This window comes from Dinoponera quadriceps, unplaced genomic scaffold (genome assembly GCF_001313825.1).
Source record: "Dinoponera quadriceps isolate SergipeBrazil2010 unplaced genomic scaffold, ASM131382v1 scaffold3061, whole genome shotgun sequence".
NCBI classification, from domain to species: domain Eukaryota; kingdom Metazoa; phylum Arthropoda; class Insecta; order Hymenoptera; family Formicidae; genus Dinoponera; species Dinoponera quadriceps.
In genome coordinates this window covers 404,299-428,922 of record NW_014557306.1, presented here as the reverse complement: position 1 = coordinate 428,922, position 24,624 = coordinate 404,299, and the positions used below count along the sequence as shown (strand labels likewise).

Sequence of the window (24,624 nt, the reverse complement as noted above, 5' to 3'; positions counted from 1 at the left end):
GGTGGATGTGAGAAAGTGACGGAACATGACGGATACTTCTCGTTCACGTTCATTATTTCAATGAGAGGGACGAGTGACTTAATGGAACGATTGAATAAGAATTGAATAAATTGAATAAATGACACTGAAAGGAAAAAACATCTACATTCAAGTGAATATTTGCTAAGTGTATTGGAGTTACTCCAATTTCTCCGATATTCCTTAGCAAATATTTATTTGAATGTAGAATTCTTTTCTTCCAGCGGTATGAGCGAATCAAAGAGAAATGCGACTGTCGCGAGCGATAATTCCTCCCATCGTTCGGAGTATCTGTGCTCAAAGCTGCGTGAAGCTTGAACATTTATTAAGCTAAAGCTCGCTAGTCTTTCTAATCGTTCGCATCATGTACGGATATGCGTATACATTATGACTATTGATTATTCGACTAATCTGTCATTTCGATAGCTTGACATACAATATCTATCATATTGCACATCGTATTATATTCTATCACGTATCAATCAAGAAATAATATCGTATCGTATCATATTATATTATATCACATTGTATCGTATTTTGTATCATATTATATCCTGATACGATGGGAATGAATAGAATAAGGATCAGCGAGTCTTGGCCTGGTAAACGTTAAAATTTTATTAAAGCTTAGCTTACATTAGCTTTGGAGGAAATTTAGCTTATCTCGAACTGAAGTGGACCGTCGACAGATGGGAAAGTAATGATCGGGGAATTGTCGAGCGAAGATTGATCGGTCAAGTGAGAATGAAATTAGTGAAATATCCTTTGTTTAAATAGACCGAACGATTCTCCACCTGTTACGTTCACATTGTACCTACCACGAACTGTCACAGCCAAGAGAGAATTTTGCATATCGTGCGTCTTTCTATTATCCTTCCTCCTCGATACCGAGCGAGCTTTATATCGAAGTCTCGTTCGGAAACGTTTACTTTGCGCGTTCCGTCGCAATCTTCACAAAGCCACCTGAGCTATCTTAAGCCACTTTTTACCCTGACATTCTAATTTCTCCACCGACCGATTCCTCCTCCGTCAACCAGGTCTGCGGCATCAGATGTGCAGCATGGTTGCGGCGGCGCACTCGCAACAGCACGACATGATGGCAACGAACCTGTCGACGAGCCTGTCCACCAGCCTGTCGTCGAACCTGCAGGCGGCGATGCAGGCTAGCCAACATCACAATAACAATAACAACAGTGGCAGCAACGCGAGCATCATCGGCGGCAGCAACAACGGCGGCGCCGGCGTCGGTCCCGGCAACAACAACGGCAACTCCCCGTTGAATCTCGGCCTGGCGAGCCCGGGCTCGGGTGGACCGCCGGAGAGCCCGATGGAGAGCCCGCTGGCGAGCCCGCTAGGCCCGCTGATGGACCCGGGTCACATACCGAGCAGCGTGGAGGTCGGCATCGGCGTGAGCGGTATGACGTATAAGCCGGCGCGGAGCTTCGTCAGCCCGCGGCCCGAGAATCTCTTCCAGGAGGACATCGCTGACCTGGTCAAGAGTCCTCACGGTCTCAAGGACAAGGACAAGATCCCGGTGAAGCTCGAGCCGCTCACGGACTCGCGCTGCGAATAGTAAGCCATCACGGCGGCGGTAGGTGCGGAAAGAACGACGACGACGACGACGAAGAAGACGGTGCATTCCTCGGCGTCGCTGTCGCCGTGGGAGAATCGCCGGCCGACGACGTGTGAGCGTCAGTGTTCCGACGCTCGATGACCCCGAGGAAAACCTCCCTCTCTTCGAGGTCGTTGGACGGGGAGAGGGAGAAATATAGAGATATAAAGAGAGAAAGGGAGAGAGAGAGAGAGAGGGTGAGAGTGAGAGAACCGACCCGATGCTTCTTCCCGCGGAAGTGTCGAGCCCCTATCGCTCACTCGTCGACACCTCCTCGCGGGAGTTTATAGTATATATACACGCGACTCCGAACGTTGTACACGAGCGCGATGTACTGTGCATACGAGTATGTTAAGAGAGATGTTAGAAAGAAAGCGTGAAAGAGAGGGAGAGAAAGAGAGAGAGAGAGAGAGAGATAGAGAGGCTTACAATCAAAAAACCTAAAGGAGACATACACAGGGAGAAATAGAGAGAGAAGGAGAGAGGGGGAGGGGGGGGGAGAAAAGAGAGAGAGAGAGAGAGAGAGAGAAAGAGGAGGACGCAGATGAGACAAGCGAGTGTTGAGAGCGTCTCAAACTCGTCTCGCCTGGCTCCGAGTTTCTAAGAGAAGGGCGAGCGAGCGATCGTGGATTATTCTAGGCGAAGATCGCTCGGTCGATCCTTCGGTAGGAAAGAAGAAAAGGAAAGAGTGACAGAGAGAGGATAGAGAGCGAGATAGAGAGAAAGAGAGAGTAAAACCTTCTTCTAGCAAACGTAATATAGCTATTGGGTCGCCGGCGCCTCGCGAGCGCCGCTACCTTTTTCCAATCTAGATAGTCGTGTCATCGTCGTGTCGTACGGACTATGTACATGTAATAAAGGTAAAAACTCACACGCCACACATGAGCGCACGTATATATACACGACAGCAAACAGAGACACATATACAGACACACATACAGCTACATGCACACATATGTACACGAGCGCGCCGCATACAGGATACTTACAACTCGAAAAAAATTTATACCTACGCATATACGATAACTGTACTTTTAATGCCAAATGTATAATAACTCGTAAGAGGTCGCCTACTGCCGATTAATGATCGATTACTCGGGACGGGTGCCGACGAGAAAGCAAGCCACGCCACGAGCCAGAGCTACTCGCCCGTACTGTCGAGTCCTTACACGACGTGCCGTGTAGATCACTTCATCACATTCACTTCGTCCCAATTTTTGGACGTCGCAGGGGTTCGCTCTGAATCCTTTTTCAGTAGTTAAAACAATTCCTTTTCTGTTAATGATTATGAAAATAATTTAAACATTTGTCAACATTGCAAGATAATGTTGATTTCTCGGTAAATACTTCTTAAAACATAAATCTTGGTCTCAGTGGTATCGATCTTACTCTGATAAATGTTACTTTGATTTTTTATACATTGAATTATTTCAAGGGGACAAATGCCGCTCTAAGTTGTCTCGACGATGGAAATATTTCTTGTCCCTTTCTTTTTTTCGTTGAACACACGTCTTACAGAGAAAGAGTAAATTTCATGCGTCGTAAATTTCAACGTGAGTCTCGACAGGATGTAGAATCTCGAATCTGTGCACGGCACTTTGCGTAAGAGCGCGATCCTTCTAACGCGAGGCAGTAAGCGACGTCACTGATCTAAGCTCGATAAGTAAGGGAGATGTACAAAATTCATTATGACTGTCTACCAAGAAACAAACAAGCAAAAAGAAGATTAAAGAGCGAAAGAGAAAGGGAGAGAGAAAGAGAGAAAGAGAGTGAGTGAGAGAGAGAGAGAGAGAGAGAGAGAGAGAGAGAGAGAGAGGGAAAAGGGGAGCGAGAGAGAGAAGAAGTTATGACAAAGTATAAGACGGTGGAAACAAATTTAACGGCTTATAAAAGCGAGCACACTCTAGGCCGAGATGATCGCTGTACGTTATTAAGTATAATGATTGCCTTCCTGCCATATTTGGGGTATGCCAAGTATAAAAATTATAAGGTTTAGGGATTAGGGGACGAGAAACTGTGGCGACACGAAACCGTGTCGAAATTTTGGTGAGTTCGGCGACCACGAAGTGTGCATCGGTGCGAGATTGTGAACCTGAATGCGAGCCTGAACGTGCGAATCTGAACGCGAGCCTGGACGCGCAAATGTCGATGAATGTGAGGCGGAGAATGTGAGAGAGAGAGAGAGAGAGAGAGAGAGAGAAAGAGAGAAAGGAAAAGAAAGATACAGAGCGAAAATGGAAAGAGCGAAAGAGATTTGCGTGCGTGTGTTCTTCTTTCGGAAGATCGTGCTATTTTTCAAAATTGTGCAAGTCGCGCGTGATTTCGCAAAGGGACCTCGAGTCCTCGACAATCGAAGAACAACCCGAGTGCCGACCGATGTTAAATCCAGGAATTCTAGATAACGTTGAATTTTCATTAAGACCAGAGTCGGACAAAATTTATTTCTACCGAAAGACTTCACCGAGATTCATTGCCGTTTGTGATCGATCTTCTTCGTTAAATTCGATTAATCTTTGGATTTGGTTTAACGTAAGGATACCTTTTTGCGTAAGTGCGAAAACAACATACCGATTCTTTCGGCCAATTTGATCTATTCGTCGCAAATGTCGGCACGCTGGTTCGGGAGAAAGTGAGAGGAGAGAATGCGAGTGAGAGTGCGTGCGTGCGTGCGTGCATGCGTGCGAGAGAAAGAGACTCCTTGTAAGTGTAAAAAGTAAACAAAAAAATTTTTCGAAGTGGCCTTCGGTGAAAGGGAAAGATCATCGCTTTTCGCTTTTGCTCGTACGAGGCTTTTGCGTAACGAGCCATCCGTGTTATCCGTTTGTCTGGAAAACTTTACGGGGAGAGTGGGTTTAAAAAAAAAAGAAAGAAAAGAAACAAGAAAATGCAGGAGGGAAAAATTGATTCTCGCGCCACGCTCATGCAGCCAGAACATTTCCGGTATCGGTGGAGGAGAGAAGAGGAAGGAAGGGTGGATCGCGCGTTCGTAGCACGTATCGGGGCGATTAGGAAAACGAAACATCGGGCAAACCAAAAAACGGGAAAGAGAAAATAAAAAAAGAAGAAAAAAAATAATAACACGTTATTCTTGATACAAGCGACTTTTGTGCGAAAACGCGACGGTGATCGCGAGGCGACGTTAGACGGCGATTTATTAGTATACGCGTTGCAATATAAAACTCGATCGACCACGTTTTTCATTTCGGCGGAAAATCGGAAAGCGCGAGTTCTAATTACCATTTAGGCATAATGTGTTCAACGGGGAAAAAGGTAAATTCGCGCGAGACGTGCGGCGGCAAAATGAGGAAAAAAAGTGTTGAGAAAGGGAGGTTTTCACGCGAATACGACGGGGAGGGCTAAAATTTAGTAGCAGCAGAAGAAGTACGAACCGAATCGCGAGAAATTGCGAGGTGCAAGAGAGAAAAGGAGAGAGAAAGAGAGAGTGAGAAAGTGAGAAAGACAGAGAGAAAGAAAGAGAGAAAGAGAGAGAGAGAGAGAGAGAGAGAGAGAATACGAGGTCGCGAGAGCGTGGGGAAGAGAGCGAATGCGAAAGAAATTTAAAATTAAATATTGTATAAAAAGAAAAAAAGTAGTAAGTGCCTTCCAAAAAAAAAATTTAAGTGTCCCGTAGACCGTGACCACTTGACTAAGCGACGAAGAAGTCATTCGAAATTCTGCTGAATGTATTATTCGTGAGATCATGTTTGTAAATACGTTGCGTAAATCGACATGTCGTTTATCCTTTCTTTCCTATTTTTAACGATCTTTTCATATATTCCTACGGCACATTCGCAATAAATCGTCTTTATTCCTGATTAAACGTCCGGCGTGAAGTTAAATTAATGATTTTAGGAAAGGAGACTTCTCATATTTTTGCGATTCAGGCTTCTTTTTAATTTTTGTTCAAGTTGCACAATAGCACAAGAGCACGCCTAATTATTTATTATATGTTTCATCTCGGAAGATCAAAACATCAAGATCGATATCGAAATTCGCGATCACGCGGTTTCTAGCTGGATATCTTTACGATCGTTTCTCCGGATTGTTGGCGGAAAAGGGTTCTCTTTTCGAAATTGTTGAATTGTACAATTGTTTCGCCAAAAAAAGAAAAACAAGGAAGCAAAAAAAATGACCGCGAGACGAGTGAAATATTCGGTTAACCCGGCGAACTCCTCTCCTTCATGAGTGTCGAATACGCAATGTGTCTACGAACGTCTGTGTGCGTGTTGAATGAGTGTCCGAAGCAACAAACTACCCGACAAAATTTGTGTTTTGGATCAATCCACACAGGTAATACCCTGAATGGCATATTCTCGAGATGTTTTCCTTCTTGATTTCCCGGCAGAGCAAACAGAGTTGACGAACTAATAAATAGAAGGAGAGAAAGTGAGGGAGAAAGAGAGAGAACGAAAGAAAGAGAGCGAGCGAACGAGCGAGAGAGAGAGAGAGAGTGCGCGTAGGAGAATAAAAAAATAAAATAAAAAGATGAAAGAGAAACACAGCTGACCGACACAGGAGAACGGCTATTTCGAGAGGACCTTTTCGTTTCCACGTTTTGATATATACATATATGTATCTGTGAACAGATGATAAAAAAAAGAAATACCTATATTACATACCTAAGACGTAAGTGAACAAAAAAGCATCTAATACGCTATTATTGATATAGAACACAAAGTGAATATATATATGAGAAAAAAGTATATTATATATATATAAATATAAATATATATATATAAATATAAAAAATTGATATATTGATGCTGTAGGGTTATACTGGCTGAGTGCGTTTATTGCGTTAGAAAAAGAGAGAGAGAGAGAGTGTGAGAAAGAGAGAGAATGAGAGCGTAAGAAAGAGAGAATGAAAGAGAGAAAATGAGAGAGAAAGAGAGAGAAAGAGAGAGGGGCCGCGGTTCTTTTCCAAACGTCGTCGAGGACGAAACAAAAGTTCACGAGGAGAGTTTTGCGATGTAGGCGACGCTGGAGGCTTTAGAATCGAGAAGACAAAGTAACCCGTAGGGTTTTTATCGGGTCGACAAGAAGGACGGATGTGCGTGACTTTGGCGCTACTTTAGAGAGAACGAGGGAGAGAGAGAGAGAGAGAGAGAAGAGAAGAGAACCCAGTTACGCTCACGGACACGCGCGTCCCGTTTATCGACATTACGCACACTTTTACGCGTAGACGATTCATCTCCTTCGTTCCCGCAAAAATCACGATATCGCGTCGGAATCGCCAACACGCACCCAATTTCGCGGACTTCGCGTACATTTATCCCGAAACGCAACGCGGCGGCTCGTTGAGATTCAAATTCATTATCGCGCGTTGATACTGGCCTCGTACGGAAAATATCGTCCGGAAAACGGTCGCAACATTTTCGACTCAACGGGTTGCGAGAGACCACGATAGACCGTCGATACGCGGGACCGCTCTCGTCCAGGAGTTTCAAATCACACGCATGTAGAGACCACCGAATGATCGGCGAGTGCTTTCGTTTTCACGCACGTGAAAAAATCTCTTTCCTTTGATTGATATCGTTATTGCCGCGGTTAGGAAGAAGGAAAAATAAAATTATGCGAGAGAAGAAGAAAGACAGAGAGAAAGGGAGCGAGAGAGAGAGAGAGAGAGAGAGAGAGAGAGAGAGAACGAACGAACGAACGAACGAACGAACAAACGAACGAACGAACGAGCGAGCGAGCGAGCGAGCGAACGAGTTGCACAGCGAACGACAGCCGACTATAACAAAAGCATAGTAGTCTCCGTACCACACGATTTACGACTAGTTTACAGGACGCGTGCCGACGACGACGCGCGCTTCCCACGGAGGACACCATTCTGGTCGGTCTCGCGCGCGAGATCGTACTTCTCCAGCGAGTGCGCGCGTCGTGCGCGGCCGCACGATGATACACACGCCGCATTTCCGTTTTCTCTACGATAGTTAACGTTTAAGGGACAATTTAGATGTGGCATCTTTCATTTCGCGAAGACTATTAGTCGTGCAATAGGATCGCACACTTTTCAGAACCCGGTTATTTAATCGCACACACGAGCCCGAATAAAAAAATACATTCGTACTCTAACATATGTATACATACGTACATAGAAACGTGAATACACACACACACACACACACACATGTGTACATGTACTCATTACATGCGTCATTACATATACACATCGAGAAGTCGAGAGAACGTGGGGACACACGAGATTGTTTGTCTTTACTGTAAATAAGAGGAGCAGTATGTACGGCAAGATTCATCGTTATCACTGTAACATGTAACATATTTATTTCGGAGTTCTCGTTGAGATCCCGTTTAAGTAGCCTAAGATTCGGATTTTGTTTTGATCCTTCCGCCCCGTCGGTCGGAGGCACCAGGGCGAAATCCGCCGAGAGAGGCGCCTTTCGAAAGGGAAAGAAATAAAAAAGATAAAAGGAAAAGAGCTCTCTTTCCCTTTCCGAAAGTGTTTTTGTGCGAGTCGCCGGTGAGCCCTGAAGCTTCCACCTCGGCATCGTCTCGATCGACCGTGAAAGTGAAACACGCGACGTCCGCGAATGACGGAATTCATTTTGTTGACGATTCAGAACGGCTCGATCGATACGTTCCGCAACACGATCGAAGGTAAATGTTCGAACAATTTCACGTCGCTACCGGATGTCTTTCCGCCAATTCTCTTCCGGACGAGACCGCATTTTCTGCGCGTAGTCGTCAACGTCGCGTGTTTCGGCAATGTTGCTCTCAATCCGACCGCCGTCTTCGTTATCCGCACGAGATGAATACGAGAGAAACCCCGTACGCTATTTAAAAGTTTAAGGTATTTAAGCGAGTATTTACGCGATTACGGTTTACAGATTTATATTTAGAAACGACGAGGGAGAGAGGAGAGAGAGACCCCGCGCACGACGAGAGAGAGAGAGAAAGAGAGAGAGAACTGCGATATATATATATATGTATATATATATATATATATCGCAGTTATATATATCGGTATATATATATATATATATATATATCGATATAATTATAGTTTAGAAATTTATTTCGACTGACGAACTTCTAATGGATCGTTTCGCCGATTATGCAATTTAGAAGTTTATCAGCGGTACACAGTTCCGCAGCGAACGATCGTTGTTGTTGCGTTAACGATTCGGGAAGTTGTCTCTCCGCTCGTGTAAATCGTGCATGCGCGAATATTGGGGGAGAAGACGCGGCTCTTCTCCGGTTGATTTCGCGTCGAGACGGTGCGCCGGCCGGGCGGAATCGTCGCGATCACAAACAGCATATGTTCGTCGCACGTGCTCGGCGGCGAAAAACGGCAATATTTTATAGTTACTATCATTTCTATTATAATTCCCGCGCCTTTTTGAGAGGAGATAACCCGCGAGAGAGAAAAAAAGAGCAACTCACAAAACAAGAAAAAAACACAGAGGCAAGTATTTCTTTCTTTTTTTTTTCAGCGTAGGTAGCCCAATTTATTGTTCGGATAAGTCGCCCGTACCCGATTATAGTTGTATATCGCGATAAAAGCGCGCGCGTTGATAACGCGCGCGGACGATATAGAACCGTGACGACTCGTGAAACGACGTTCGTTCCCCGATTTTACTTCGTGAGCGCGGCAGAGGACGTGTGTGGTGGATGATATATGCCTCCGCGCGCGCGGTTTGCTTTAGTCACGGACGCAAACGCAGAAATCGTTCACCCATTTAAATAAAACGCGTTCCCCATCCACCCACAGACACTCATCCAGCCACCCACCCTCCCCCATCCCCCTAAATTAACCCGGCTCCTATATTCCCTGATTACCCCCGGATTCCCTTCGTCCTTTCAGCCCAAACCCTACCCTTATCCAAAAAAAAAAACCCGGCCACGAGCCTCACTTTTATTTATTACCGATTAGCTCGTAAGATGACGTTCTACCGAGGTATGCTATACTTATAAATACACCCTATATATAGTGGAGTAAGCAAGTTACATTACCTACCTACCTACCTATCCGCGCTTGACGGGTGGAACAAACAGAAGAAAACACGCAATCATACATTTAAGTTGCTACTTGGCACGTATACCTAAGTAATATACTAACATAAACAGTATGCAATAACAAATAAATATGAGAAACGAAGGAGAGAGTCTCTTTCTGCATTTCCTGTCTTTTCGTCCCTTCTTCTCCCCTCCACGAACCTCCTGATTTTAACGACGGAATGTCGCATCTCCGCGAAAAAAAGTGCGCACAACTCGAGAGAAATATATAAAGCTTTGTGAAGAGAGGTGAGGAAAAAAATAGAACAACGTGTTAAATTTTCGATTGCGTGCGATCTTTGAGAATCTGGACAAAAATTTCAGTTGAAGCTACTTCGTTTACGAAGTTTGTGCTTGTCAAAGATTCAACATATTTCGTACTAAATCGCGGGAAGAGCCGAAAATTTAATATTGTTGAATTGCACCACCTTTTTATGACGATGCGATGTCTCGTTTCACGGTAAGAAATTAATTGGTGAAGTTGATAAACATAGTATTCATTTAAAAAGAGAACTTTTAACTGAATCTTAATCGGATTAGTGTATCGTTTCCACAATCGCGAGAACACGTTGAAAGGACAATCATTCGCGGTAAATATATCTTCAGCATGATTAAATGTTTCTGTAATACATAACTCTGATTATATTAGCCAATGTTAATCTTAGCCAATGAAAATCTTAGATTTCTTATATCAAATTAACGCAGTGAACAACGAAGAAAAATAAGGTGAAAACCGAGAGATAATATGTTTAAAAATATAAAAAATAATCTGACCCAACGCTAGATCATATTGCATAAAAAAGGAAAAATCGTTTATACAGCTTGAAAGAGTTAACTTTATACTTTATACACAATTTGCATACATGTAAATTGTGGCTTTTCTTCGTTGAGTTATTCAACGTTAAAACAAAATAAATCCTTTTAAATGAATTGTTAAATGAATTAATATACCACACATGAGTCATAAAATGAGCAGGAAGTTAAAAGTTTTCTTTTTAAAATTCACTTTTTACGTTTTTCAAAAAATAAGTTGTCTATGTAAAAATTCAATTATAATATAAGAGTAAAAATTGGACAATCGCCGTTTCTCATTTAAATTGATATATCTTAATGAAAAACGACAGCACAACTTTATAATCCTAATATAACTGAATATTAGAGACTTCAAACTATAAAATGCTTTTTTAACCACATAATTATGATTTTTGCTAGAGTTGTGGCTTTTTAAAATTTGCCCATTTTTCATTATTATGAACCCAGATAGCACAAATCTCCTAAAGACATCCTGAGGATATCCCAAGAATATCCTGAAGACATCACAATGTTCTAAAGATGTCCACAGGACGTCTACGAAACATCTTGGGTATACAATATCCATGGGATATTGTGTGCTGTTTTGGATCTGACTTTTCAGTTTATCAATTTCATTTAGTTATAAATAATTTAACTTGATATGCATATCATGCATGCGACTTGTCATTAAATCGAATAATTTGGAAATAGCATCTTTCGATTCGCAATTAGGCGGATCACTTTGAAAATAGAAAAGCATTTACGAGTACATTCAATCACAAAACAAGTGTACGACATTCGTTGACAAATACGTTACGTTGACAAATACGTTACGTTGACATATGTAAAAAGTTTTGTTTTCTTTTTAAAACATCTGTATCACATTTTTGAATCAAATAATTTTTCGCTCTGAAAACTCAATTGAAAGACGAAAATGATAAATGAAGTTGTGAAATTTTGAAATTGTGCGGTCGCCATTTTTCGTTTAATTCAAAAAACCTTAATGAAAATTAAAGACAGTATTAATATAGCTAATGTGCCTAAAAACTAGAGAGTTCAAGCTTTAAAGTGCTTTTTGAACGATCTCGATAGCATCATTATTACGAAAGTTACAATTTGTTGAATTCCGCTTACGTTTTATTACAGCGGAAAGTACGGCTGATCAGCCCTTGAGTCATACTACTTGAGAAATAGAAGTACTTCTGACTCTATCGTTTAGTCATATCACGACCTGAATTTCTCGTTAAGTATAGTAACGGCTCGTAGCGGAGAGTCTAGAACTAAATTTCAGAAATAATGGGTCTACGTAATTATTGGTCTACGTAATTATTGGACCCATTATTTCTGAAATTTAGTTCTAGACTCTCCGCTACGAGTCGTTACTATACTTAACGAGAAACTCAGGTCGTGATATGACTAAACGATAGAGTCAGAAGTACTTCTATTTCTCAAGTAGTATGACTCAAGGGCTGGATCAGCTGTACTTTCCACTATAATAAAACATAGGCGGAATTCAATAGGCTGTAACTTTCGTAATAATGATGCTATCGAGATCGTTCAAAAAGCACCTTAAAGCTTGAACTCTCTAGTTTTTAGGCACATTAGCCTATATTAATACTTTCTTTAATTTTCATTTAGATTTTTCGAGTTAAACGAAACATGACGACCAGTCAATTTCAAACTTAGTCTTTCAGTTGAATTTTCGGAGCGAAACATTATTTAATTCGAAAATGTGATACAGGTGTTTTGAAGAGCAAACTTTAAACTTTTTATGTATTTATTAACGAATGCCGTACACTCGGTCACAGAACGGTTATAACAGTTTTTGTTTTTCATATTTCGGAACATACAAAAATTATGACGAAATGAACTTATTAAATGACGATCATGCGCAGTAGGTGATCTGACAGCTGTTAAATTACATGTACAAGGTGTTGGCATAAAGATGAATAGAGCAATATATTAGTTACATACGTTTTAATACAAGAAAATTAAGAGTGAAAAATTAGAATTATATTTATAAATTATATCGCATTTTCACATATTAAATACGCATAAACCCGACGAATTCCGAAAACAAGAATAGTTGGTTTGCTGCATATAAAAGGCTTGCTGCAGAATTATTATCAAAGAAACTCAAGAGGAAAGGAAAGCGTAATAATAAAATACTTTTATTACATCAATCTGATGATGCTTAAAGCAAGAACAATCATACTAATGAAGAATAAGCATAACATTGAAAATGCGATAACGAGAGGATTCAAAAACATTTTAAAATCTCTAGTTTCCAAATATATGATGGTCACAATATTGCTCACAAAGATATATTGAATTAAATAAAAAAACAGTGATACTCTAATTTTCATCCTCATCATTCAATTGAGTTTTCACATTGAAAAGTGATAGTCCCCTGCTCGAGTTATTTTATTATCTTTATTGTTGCGAATGTTCCAGCTTATTTAATTTTTTTATTTCTATTTAATATTTTTCAATTATCAAGAAATTTGAATTTTTTATTTTCAAGATTCTAAATTTTAAGAATTTGTTTTGATCTAACAATAAATTATACATACAATTATGAAAAACAAAATAGACTTTTAAGTAATTCTAATAAGATATGTATACACACGAGCCAGTNCGAGCCAGTATGCCCAATAAAATTTATTGTAATAAACTTTAATGATAGCAGTCGTCACATTCATCGTGGACAGTCATATTCGATCTATTATCATTCTGTTATTTTATTTTATGTACTGTTTGTATTGCACTGTGGTACTGCCACTTGATAACGTCGAATTAAAAAACTATCATAAAATTTAATCAAATCTAAAAACATTTATAGCATAATCGATCATTTAACTTAAAAAAGTCAAACACTAATTTCCATCCCTACTACTGACGTTAGAAACGAATTTGTGAAACTAATTCGATGGCTGATCCTAAGAACAATCAGATGACATATTTCAATGTGTTTTTAATATACAATTCACATTCCGTATATTTTTAATATATAATTCACGTATGTTATACTGAAAATAATGCATATATTGTTTAAGATCATAATATAAATGCTATATTACATTTAGATTTTACTCGAAGATCTCAGATATAAATCCAGAACGAAATATGTACACTTTGAAAATAGGACCAAATATTTTCAAAATGTAAAATGAAGTATAAATTTTGAATTAAATAAGGAAAAAAAATCGAAATTTAATCTGAAAATTTCTGAGAAAAATTGCACATAGCCTCTTTAAATCAATCTATCAAATTTATCCGCCCGACACTTTTACATTAGATTAGGATCGGATCACACTTCACAAAGAAACAGCTAAAAGATATTTTTACCATTTATCAGGTAGTGTGTTTCTACACTTTCTGTACATTCGGTATACTATTCGGATTTGGTTGTTGCTGCTGCTGTTGCTGAGCGGGATTCGATGCGATCGGCGGACTCGGTTGTTGTCCGCCTGACACAACTCCTGGATTATTCGACGGGGCGTTACCATGAATATTTGGTGGCACTTCATTCTGCGTCTGTTGCTGCTGCTGCGGTTGTTGTTGTTGCGCTTGTTGTTGCATTTGTTGTGCCTGATGAGGCTGGCCCTGGAATTGTTGTTGGACTTGCTGTGGCTGGCCTTGGTGGTATTGTTGCTGTGCCTGTTGAGCTTGGAATTGCTGCTGATGTGGCACTTGCTCTTGATACTGCGAAGGGTGCGCTTGATACTGTGGTTGTTGCTGCACCACTTGGCCCTGATAATGTTGCTGCTGCTGTTGCGGAATCTGAGCCTGATACGGTGGAATCTGACCCTGGTATTGCGGCGGCGGCGGTACGTGACCTATCGGTTGTTGCCCCGCTACATGTCCTGGATATTGCTGCTGGTACTGCGGTGGGAACTGCAAAACAACGATCGAATTAGCGGACCAAGAAGAGGCAATATCACGGGTTCGATAGAAATCTCGAATTCGCAAGATGCGTTTCGCAGCTTTGGAAATTTTTGCCTTTACTCACCTGCTCGTGCTGGACGGGTAGATGTGCATTGTCAGGGGATGGTGGTAACTAACAACAACAACAGAAAGTGCACAAGCTATGTTAATTATCCTAATCACTACGGGCGGCACGTCTTAAACGACCAATAGCGATAAAGATAACGTAACTATGTAGCTTCGTTGTTCACGAGCGTTTATAAAGTATGCGTGTCGTGCTGATTACATAACCGCGTATATATTGAATATATACACACACACACACACACAAAAGAGAAATACAATCGATTTGTTCAAATGGAAAAAGAAAGAAATGGAACATTCTCTAAGTTCATTTCGAGCATGCTGTCGAATGAATGTATACGAAAGCGTAAAACAAAATCGTACAAGAACATATTCAGAGTCTATATAGTGTATGTAATGTACAAAATGAAAAATATCACTCGATATATAAATATGCAGGGATTTAACGTTGTAAATATTTATTGCGGCACATAACTACATTTACGGCTTATCTACTCATCAAGTTTACTCTCGCAATACACAATCAAATACTCACCATTCCCTTAGAGATCATCTTCTGCAGCTCCTCTTGCCTGCGCCTCTCGTAAGCCTCGTATTCTTGCTGAGAATAAATCTGCTGCTCGTCCAGTCCCTGCCATCCTTCGTCCCGTTGGAAATCAGGTTTCTTCGTTTGCTCCAAGAACTCTTGGTAACTGCGATAAAGTGTTACGTAATACGTTTCTTCCTTGTGGATCATTTTAGAAACCATGAACGTAAAGAATATTAAATGGGTATTCCGATTGTTCGTTGAAATGTATATACCTTATAAGACCATCGTGATTGAGATCGGCCTCGTTGAAAACATGCTCCCTCATTCTTTCCATTTCTTCGCGTCTCTCGTAAATATCGTCCTCAGGGGCGCCTTCGTTGTAAATCTTATCCAATTCCTTCAAGAATAGAGCCTTCACCTCGTCTTGATCCCAAAAACCATTGCCGTCCAGATCTGAAATTTAAATTGTATGCACGTAGAAAATTAGCTTTTACAATAATAATGTGATATAATGATGACAGTAATAATAAGAATCTTTTCAAGCACCGTGAAGGTAAAAGAATGTCTTGGGATTGAACTCTTGATTCTCCATGTGATCTTGTTTCTCCCATACCTCCTCCAGTTGTTGCTTACTACCGGGATGATGAAGCTATAAACACACATTATACTTGTTAGAAGATGAAGTAAAGAAAATTATCAAATTTGTAAACTGTCTCTCAACATACAGGTTGATGCTCCCTGTGCTTCTTCTTCATCGCTTCCAAGTCCTCCTCGAATTTCTTCCTCTCCTCCTCCTTCATGCCTTCCAAGAATGAAATTCGTTAATTTAAAAGGCGACAATTACGATTAACGTAAACAAACTTTAATCAATCACTGTACCCACAAACAATAATACCACTCTCATCACCACCATTATTAGGCAAGCCTAGAAGTATCATGTTTTGTTACCCGTATTACCCTTCATCTTTTGCTCTTCGTCGAACTTTTTTTGCATTTCATACTCCTTAAACTCCTCGCGTCTTCGTTTATCAGCCTCCGCTAGGTCTTGCGTGGTCTGCAATATTTTAATAGAAATTTAAAATATCTTTATTAAACGGAGTCTCCTGTAAAGGATTTTTTTAAGTACTTCTGAACATCCGAATGTCATACCTTCGCAATCAATTTCTTCAGATCGTCTATCTCGAACGTATGCTTGTTGGAGTGATCCAAGTGTTCCGCTATCTTCAAGTGATTCAAATCCAGACCATTCATCAAATTATGCTCCTTGGTGGCGAGATGCCTCAACCTCTCTAGTTCCTCTCGTTTCAATTCGTCTAGTTTCGTCCTGACTTTGTGATCCACAAACTGCAGCTCATGCGCTATCTTGCCTGTCTGCGTACGAAAATATCTACTGAAAATTGCAGGTTGCACTCAAATTCAGAATAGATAATTTCAAAAATTCAATATTCAAAAATTGTCGCTACGAAGAAAAATGTTCTACAAAAGACTATTTTATGTCTCAGATAGTACACAAGAGAGACAGACGCTCCAGGACCATTCCGAACATATCCAGAACGGCTTGGCAAATCCTAGGACTTCCTGAGCACATTTGGATTATCTCAGGATGTTTATAAATAAATACCATTTTTAAAACTACACTTACGCGTATGTCAGCTTCATCGGCCTTCTCCAATTTCTCACGGAATTCCATGTCACTCTCCAGAGTTTGAATTACCTCTTTCAGGTACCTGTGATATTCCATAATAATCGCCTACAAATAAAGACGAGCTTTTGTAATAACACCGTGAATTGTGTTAACTGGTACATACTCGCGTAAGAAATATTTCTAAAAATATTTTACCACATCCTCTGAGTCATCGACCTCGTTTTCCTTGTCTTTATGATCTTCATTCTTGTTTTGAGAAACAGGTGGCGCGACCGACGTTTGTATAATTAAAATTACCAAGAATAACGATAGAAAATGCTGCATCTTTCTGCAACATAAAAAAGAAGGAAAAATCATGAATAATGAGAAAAATAATAAGAAACACATGGAAAAAAATTTTCGATATAAAGCGGATACAAACAATTCATACACGTTCCGTGTGTGTGTGTGTGTGTGTGTGTATGTGTGTACTTATATGTAATAATGTTATTTACTTCGAATAAAATATATCTCGTCTTTGTCCTGTCCGCTATTATATATAAAATATTTTGCTCGATGAAAAATATTTCGTCTGATGCTACAATAACCACAAATAAAATAATCGCAATCGTTAAGATAAAGACGTCTCTTTGCTTATGTGGTATTATCGATGCGTTTGCAGGAAATACCAGAAATTTCGACGTTATCTATTCATTCTTCAAATAATCTGACGGAATTCGGGTAATCACATGCGCGTATAAATGACGTCATATAATGTATACGCAATACGATACACACCGGCAAGGTCGCAGTTAATTACGTTCGACAGTGAAGAATCGTGAAACGCTGCAAATAGATGTTAACGTTACATCCGGTTATAAGTAAACCTCCAGAAATACGACACGTGCATTTTGTCCGGGTATAATTGTGAAAACAGTCAAAGCAGTATAATAAACAAATCGATCATTAAGCATAACAGCAGAAACATGATAAATATAGAATGCATTTTAAAGATAAGAGTGAAGAGAAATATATACTATGACTTCCTCGATACAGTGATTTTCAATGTAATGCACTGATAATGTCATGTTAAAAAAAAATATTTTTATATTTTTAATTATCGAGTTTCTCATAATGTTAATATTGTGAAAGATACTCAGTAAAAAACAAAACTATCTCTCTCTCTCTCTCTCTCTCTCTCCCTCTCTTTGATATCATTCTAAGTATATTATTCCAAATAATCTGTAGAAATAGATTTTATGTAGTTGATATAAATTTTTGTTGATAGCTTATTAACAAAAATATTTTAGAACCTCCTAATAGAATATAGATGGAAGAAACCGAGCGAAATTTATCATTTTGATAATTTAAAAGCATTTAAATAGAACAGATCTTACTTAATTTCCATTAGCTAATCGACTGTTTATGTTAGCAGACTCTGTCGACAGAATATGAACTCAATACAAACAAATACTGATGACTATGGATCTGTTACCAAACTGAGTATACTGTTAATATTTCGTTTATTGGGTCAGGTCTTCTTGAGTCACGTCTTCTCTGACTGATCTTCTCCGACTGATCTGGCTGATCTTATCTTGTACTACTTAAGTAGCAATTAGTGCATGGAGGAATTATCATCTGTTAAGTTATCTCTAGACCTTTGTTAATTTCCTACAATAGAAACACCTGTTTCAATGCAATATGTGACATATTTTTCGTGACACAGTATGTAAATAAGGATGATCTTGCAGATGCAAAGTGACAATGGAACAAAAATACATATGGCATTTGTATCTGCACATACATAGTACTTGCATTATTCTTATATAATATATTGAGATACACGTTACGTTCGACGACATTCATGCGTATGAGACATCAAAGCAGTATATTATTGAATGAGTATCAGACAACCATCATTTTTTTATCCCGTTTACTCGAGACAGACGAGACGAGATTGTGACGCACGCATTTTTTATATGTACATTTCCGAAAGAGAGCAACGCCATGATCTCATATAACATTTAACGAAAAATTGACAATAAGACGCGACGTGCGAAGACGTGTAATAAGAAGAAAGAAATGCGATCAAGGTCGCGTGACGAGCAGAGTGGAAAAGTGAGAAAGTGAAAGTTTCCCGTGAGAATAGTTCAGCGAATTAGCCGACGAGTAAATGAGAATCCGGAGCAGGCTGGGATTTCCCGAAGACAACGAGTTCTCACGTGGCAGATTCGCACACTCGGCTGCCCGGGTATGCTTCGACGTTTCTAAAACTCAACACCTTCAAGTCGAACGCATTTCCGTATTCTCACACCGAGACTATTGATGACACCATGTCTAACCTTTCACTTTCCCATCTTCGTGGCTCGAGTCGCGATACTGCCCGTCATTTTCGCGACACGTTCTCTCAAAAAAGATGCACTTGGTCCCGAGAAAGAAGTCGCGGATCAGGACGAGAGATAAATTCAAAAGTCGAGGAACTTACGACGAAGTACGTCGGGACGTCGCGATACAATCCTTAAAAAACGATGTCGTGGTCGAACAACCGGCTGCGCATCAGGCCGATAAGAACGATCTGCCGTTGACGCGGACGTCGGACGACGACGGGACAGATGACCAAAGCGATCTAAGCGCAAACGCAGCCAAATGGTATCCGCAGATGAGCAGGCGGGGTGGAGAAGCGGAGTGAAAAGAGCGTATGCCGCGTAGCGCCCTCCAAAGAGGGACGGCCACGTTCACTCTGTGCTCTCTCTCGTCCTGAATGGGCACGTGTGCGATTTAAAGGAAGCGTGCGAATGAATGCCGGCGGCGCGTGCGAACGACGACACGCGTTGTACGCACGTTAGATGGCGCCAAGTGCTCCATCCGTCGAAATGACAATTCTCGGTGAGACGCGATTAGTCGCGCGGCGTACGAAGTGCTACACAGCGCCACTGACTTTTCTAGCACGTGCCGAACCGAGCTGTCAGATCGTGGGGTTTCCGAATAATAATTTACGTGATTTCTGCACCAATGCACCAATCAGAACGCAGTATTTCTAGCACACAAGCGATCCAGCATAAAACCAACATCGTGTGTCGCAGGTTTTATATTCGTGTTGCGTTATATAAGCCGCTCGCTATGTGAATCACGATCCAGAAATCTTACAATCTGGCAGCTCTGGTACCGAATGAAGTTCTGTTCAGTGGCGAATTTGAACGTGTCTCAGCAAAGAAATGTAATATGAATGAGAGATCCTCGCTCGCTCTATAAGTTAAATAATTATAAATGTAAAATATTTAAATATGGAAAACGACTGATGATGATTTAGAAAGACCTCCTCTCTTTCTTTCTCCTTATCAGATCGCAGAGGCAAATCCTTTCGTAATGAGGCGAGTAAACCGTAGCTCGTTCAGCTAGTATGCAAATCCAGCTCGCTCGAGTACTTCAGCGAGATTTTATAGTTTCAATAATAAATAGAGACGAGCTCTGCTCTGTTCTCGAAACGACTCGAGTCGAGCGTCGAGTGGAGCGCATGTATAAATGGGCAGCGTGATTTTGCCGCGAAGAGGCTTTAAGTCGGTATCTCTGGGCGATCGAGCGAGTAATTTAAGCGTACACTTCAAACAATGTTTAACCATGCAACGTGTAAGCTTATCGTTCGGCGCGTAACATAGATAATTATGGTTATTTCGATTCACGGCTGGATAGTTACATTGGCCGAGTGCCAGATGTATTCGCGGACGTGCAACCCGTGCAAATAAACGGACTAACAGTCAATGATGGCTATCCACCTACCGCGCCGAGATCTAATCTAAAGTTAGCGCAAACTTATCAGCCTCAACTCTCTGATTTCGATCGCGAAAAGATAACCGTCCGTAAATAACATCGGCCTGTTTCTTCCACGAAACGAGATCCAGCGCGGAAAATTTCCCCAATTAATCATGAGCAAAACAAACAGTATCCCTCGTCCACCCCCTCTCTATCTCCCTGATATATATATATATATATATTTCTCTTTCTCATCGATCGCAAAGGGAACAATCAAGGAGCGATTAATGCGACGTCGTAAAGTCCGACCGTAAAATTCGCGATCAAGCCGGCTAAATCACGATCGAAGGGCAAAAAGGCGAACGCGACGCGTTCAAACGCGGCCGCGGTAAAGTGAAAATCTATTACCGGCTTAAAGGCTCGGGCCAATAACCCCATTTACGTTTTATGGCCGGCTGTTCTATCTTGATTTAGGCGACAAGTAGGTTCCCGGTGTGTTTCTCGCTCTGGAAACCGGAAAGAAAACAGGCGCGCGAAGAAGAGAGACGGAGAGAAGAGAGAAGGTGAGAAGGAGAAAGCGAGACGCATAGGGGGAGAAGAGCAGAAGAAAGAGGAGAGAAAGCCCCATCGACGGCATCGATGGCGAACGAACACGCCGACAGAGCAAAGTGGCCTTTGAGTATATACACGGGTAGGCACTAAAGTTTACGACCACGCCCCTGACCGATCGAAACCTGGACACGATTCTTCACTTTGCACCAAGCCGAAACTTCAGAACTCCCAGAACACCGCCGGAATCTGCCGCGAAAATCGCGACGTTACCCTTGACTTCCGATTGGGATTTAAACCGTCCGCTAGCCGGCGCCAATGGTGCTCGCGCTTTGAAGCGCTTTATCGCATTTAGAGTCATAAATTATTGAATTATTGCGGCGAAAGAGATTATCTTGAGGTAGGAGTCTCTTAATTAACGCGTTAATAACCGGGATACCGATCGTGCCGATGGTATCAGCCGGGATACCATACAAATTTTCGAATCCAACGTGGGATCTTCGATATATGTCTAAGTGAAGAATCTCTCGAAGGCTACGACTTGTAATATTTCCACAAATTAGTGAGGGAGTGTCCGGGAATTCCAAAACACAAAAATCGCATTTCAAATCTCACTTCAATAATGATACCCGTATCGTTCCTCTTCTTCAATTATCTGCAAACGCAGATAGGCAGAAACAGATTTTTCGCAGTGTCTGCTACTTAGAAAAAAAAATGGTCTTAAATCAATGATATTCTTATGTATAGACAAGAATATTATAATATTCTTAGAAGATTCTTACGAAATGTTTATATAAAATGAAAAAAAATTTTTATGAAATAAAAAATGTCTTGAATTGAGTGCAAGTAATACTTGCATCAATATAAATTTAATCAAATCAAGACAAAATCTTCTAAGAAGATTACAATATTTTCGCTTGTATATAAGAATATCTATCATTAATTTAAAAATAATTCTTTCCGTGTATAAATTTTTGTCGGTTGTCAGAGTGTTAACAGAAATATAACAGGATGACAGCACAGATTGACAGCAGAAACAGGATCTATTGTTCTGTGACCATTTAAATGTATTTAAATGGAACGCACCGCAGATCCTAAATCTCTCCGTAGAGATTTCCACCGTAAAGATCTCCGTAAAGATCTCCACCGCACGAAAAACTGCTAGATTTAAGTAAACGATTTAGCAGATTTTTGCTTAGATTAAATAAATTCTCTTTAGCAAATTTTTACTTAGCAATTTTAGCTCTTTAGCAAATGTTTACTTAGATTAAATAAATTTTACTTGCATCAAGTAAATATTACTTTTTCCTATGCATGGTTTCTGTCATCGATCCACCGTGTTCACGTTAAGCCAGCAGACTCTATCGACACGAACTTAACACGGACGAAGATGGATGTATTTGCCGCGGCACTCTGACTGAAATCTGCTGTCAATCTACCGACATATCGCTTTGCTTAGTGGAAAAATATGAGATCTCGTAAACCGGGGATCTCGTCGCGAATTCGCGTTTCCTCGATGACAAAACGCTCGATAGATGATACAGCTACATAGTACCGCTACGTCTTTCTTTATCCTGATTAGATCAACTGCGAGTGTATCGACCCCCCATCGGTGGCCCAACTACGGAAAGAACGTCGAGGAGATCACACGCGTCTTTCTACGTTCCGAGGCTGAGATGACACGAACTGGTCGGCGCGCGGACATGGAAGCCACCCTGCCAAGGATTCCCGGCTGAGGTTTGAATTCCGGCCGGTCATTAGGACGGTATACCTGTGTCTACAATCTTTTGTGGTCTCCTGTTACTTTACCGGCTACAATGGCCGGGTCTGGACAAGTGTTTTCGTATCTGATTGACCCATCTCCGCGGGGCAGGGCTCCGACAAACGGCTAATTTTTCTTCGAGCTAACGACCTTCGTATACCTGACGCGGCCCTCTATCTCTAGCCTCCCGCTCCCTCGGTCCCTCGACCCCTCGCTCGCTCGCTCACCTAGCCACCGGGGCACCCAATTTCGCTTCTTTTGTCTTTTCCCGCGGTCGTGGCGCTCTCTTTTAGCTGCAGCTCCCGCGAAAACTGCACAGTCACCGGAAATACACGAGAGATGCCAGCCGGCGCGGCGAGTACTCGTCGTACAAAGCNCCCCCCCCCCCCTCACTCTCTCTCTCTCTTTATCTTTCTGTTCTTCAACCGCTCTCATCCCCTGTAGCCCTCTCTGATATTCCTCCCTTCTCCTCCGCTTCGTCTTTCGGGTACGCGCTCCAGAGAGGAATCGAGCCGATGTGGCCCACACGGTCCATCCCTCCGCCAACAGACCACCTACCGCGCGGGAACGCCGTGTCCTGTCGAGGACCCGCCGCGAGGAGGGTCCTCACGTTTTTTTACCGTTACTCGTTTCGTTCGCGGAATTCATCGGGGAATATGAGATCGGGAAGGAGGGTGGGTACACACATACACGCGCGATGCGCGCGCGCGCTATAAGCTATCAAAGCCGCGTATATCTCTCCCCGGGTGAATGAATGAAGGCGCGCGCAAACGCGGCGAGTAATTACGGGGCCGCCGGCGGAATTCGTTGTAGAAATTTCCTCCGGCGGGTTTCTCCTCGGGGGACCCTTCGTGGCTCAAGACTCGTGATCTTCCTTTGATTGTCGGCACCACACGACTCTGTAAATGTGAGGGCAACGTGACATTAACCATATTGCGTAAATTATGGCCTCTTAATTATTTTCCTCTCCTCCTTATTTGGATTTTCATATTGGCCCACGCTCGCTGTATCGTCCAGGGTTAGTTTGAGACGCGTCACGAGCGTGCTCGTTCTCGTCGGAGATACGTTGAATTTCACGGAGGCATTTCGCAAATCTTCCACCGGTATTTTCATGCATCTTCAATACTGCTAGAGATTTGTACACGTTAAACAGGAATAACGTGTAACCACCGTGCGTTATCATTAACATATCCATATTACGATCGACGTATCGACATCGCTAACTACACTAATGACCGATCGGCGGAGCCGATAACTTTCGAATGCTACGAACATGAGGTATCTATTCTCTTGTACGGTATCTTTGTCCGCTCGCTTGCTTACCCACTCGCTCCAAATCGTGTCCCGCCTCGTCAATTTTACTTTTACTTTGCTTTTGACTTTCTCCACGGAGCGACCATAGTCAGATGAGGTGTTCTCCGCACTGTGCTTTCCGCAGCCTGTTCAACCCCACAGATAATTTTCATTCCATTCGTCAGGGGCTTAAGTATCTTTCCTCGTTTTCTCATGAGAGAATTCCTCGCGCTTATCTTCTACGAAGTATCCTCGAGATAACACTATAGTAATTATTTTCTATAGGGATAATTCTTCTACCTTTCTCATAGCTCTCCGCAGAGCTTTTCCTTTTCCGATTTCTCTCTGTCTTCACATTTTCCCTGAACAGCAATCTCGATAAAAAGTTAAAATGTTAAATTCGCGTAATAATAATTTGTGCCTAATATATTGTCTCTCAAATATTAACTTTCTAAATACTGTTTCCATCATCCTCTTCAAAATATAGAAGTGACATACAAATCATTTCGTTCCGTTGTTCCGTGTTGCGCATCCACAGCGACTACAAAGTTTAAATGCAAATTAGGCTCGAAAGCCTCACTCGAGGATCTCCTTTAAAAACTAAACTCTCATGCGCGGACACCTGTCGAGAGTCACCCTCGGCGCTACGTTCATTGAAGAGTTTT

General features: G+C 41.5%; 2 protein-coding genes across 9 annotated transcripts in view; one reads left to right on the top strand and one right to left on the bottom strand.

Annotated features, from left to right (window-relative positions):
• The window catches only part of LOC106749005 (protein bric-a-brac 2-like), a 424,643-nt gene extending 417,390 nt beyond the window's left edge, over window positions 1-7,253 (top strand). For all 5 annotated transcript variants that reach the window (XM_014628005.1, XM_014628006.1, XM_014628002.1 and 2 more), the window contains one exon: window positions 1,056-7,253. In XM_014628005.1, the coding sequence (XP_014483491.1) occupies window positions 1,056-1,591 (536 nt within the window). In that variant the 3' untranslated portion in view covers window positions 1,592-7,253. The remainder of the gene's footprint in view (window positions 1-1,055) is intronic.
• Window positions 7,254-13,164: 5,911 nt separating this feature from the next.
• LOC106749042 (nucleobindin-2) lies at window positions 13,165-19,320 on the bottom strand. 4 transcript variants are annotated; one of them, XM_014628091.1, is made up of 11 exons: window positions 19,091-19,320; window positions 16,822-16,954; window positions 16,624-16,731; window positions 16,131-16,352; window positions 15,939-16,035; window positions 15,707-15,783; window positions 15,528-15,630; window positions 15,254-15,434; window positions 14,988-15,144; window positions 14,454-14,501; window positions 13,165-14,338 (listed from the first exon to the last, which is right to left on the bottom strand). In XM_014628091.1, exons 2-11 carry the CDS (start codon window positions 16,948-16,950, stop codon window positions 13,811-13,813), a joined length of 1,650 nt encoding a protein of 549 aa, XP_014483577.1. In that variant the 5' UTR covers window positions 16,951-16,954; window positions 19,091-19,320; the 3' UTR covers window positions 13,165-13,810. The 4 variants fall into 4 exon arrangements, with proteins under 4 accessions (XP_014483577.1, XP_014483578.1, XP_014483576.1 ...); XM_014628089.1 differs by having other exon boundaries at window positions 13,811-14,338; window positions 15,930-16,035; window positions 19,091-19,318; XM_014628092.1 differs by lacking the exon at window positions 14,454-14,501 and having other exon boundaries at window positions 15,930-16,035; window positions 19,091-19,317.
• Between the last annotated feature and the right edge of the window lie 5,304 nt (window positions 19,321-24,624).

Excerpts from the sequence above, each read along its gene's own strand:
- LOC106749042 (XM_014628089.1), bottom strand. The coding sequence starts at position 16,950 with ATGCAGCATTTTCTATCGTTATTCTTGGTAATTTTAATTATACAAACG. Across the intron at positions 16,036-16,130 it reads TGAAGAAATTGATTGCGAAG|ACCACGCAAGACCTAGCGGA; the intron begins GTATGACATTCG and ends AAAATATTGCAG. Across the intron at positions 15,435-15,527 it reads GACATTCTTTTACCTTCACG|ATCTGGACGGCAATGGTTTT; the intron begins GTGCTTGAAAAG and ends TTTAAATTTCAG.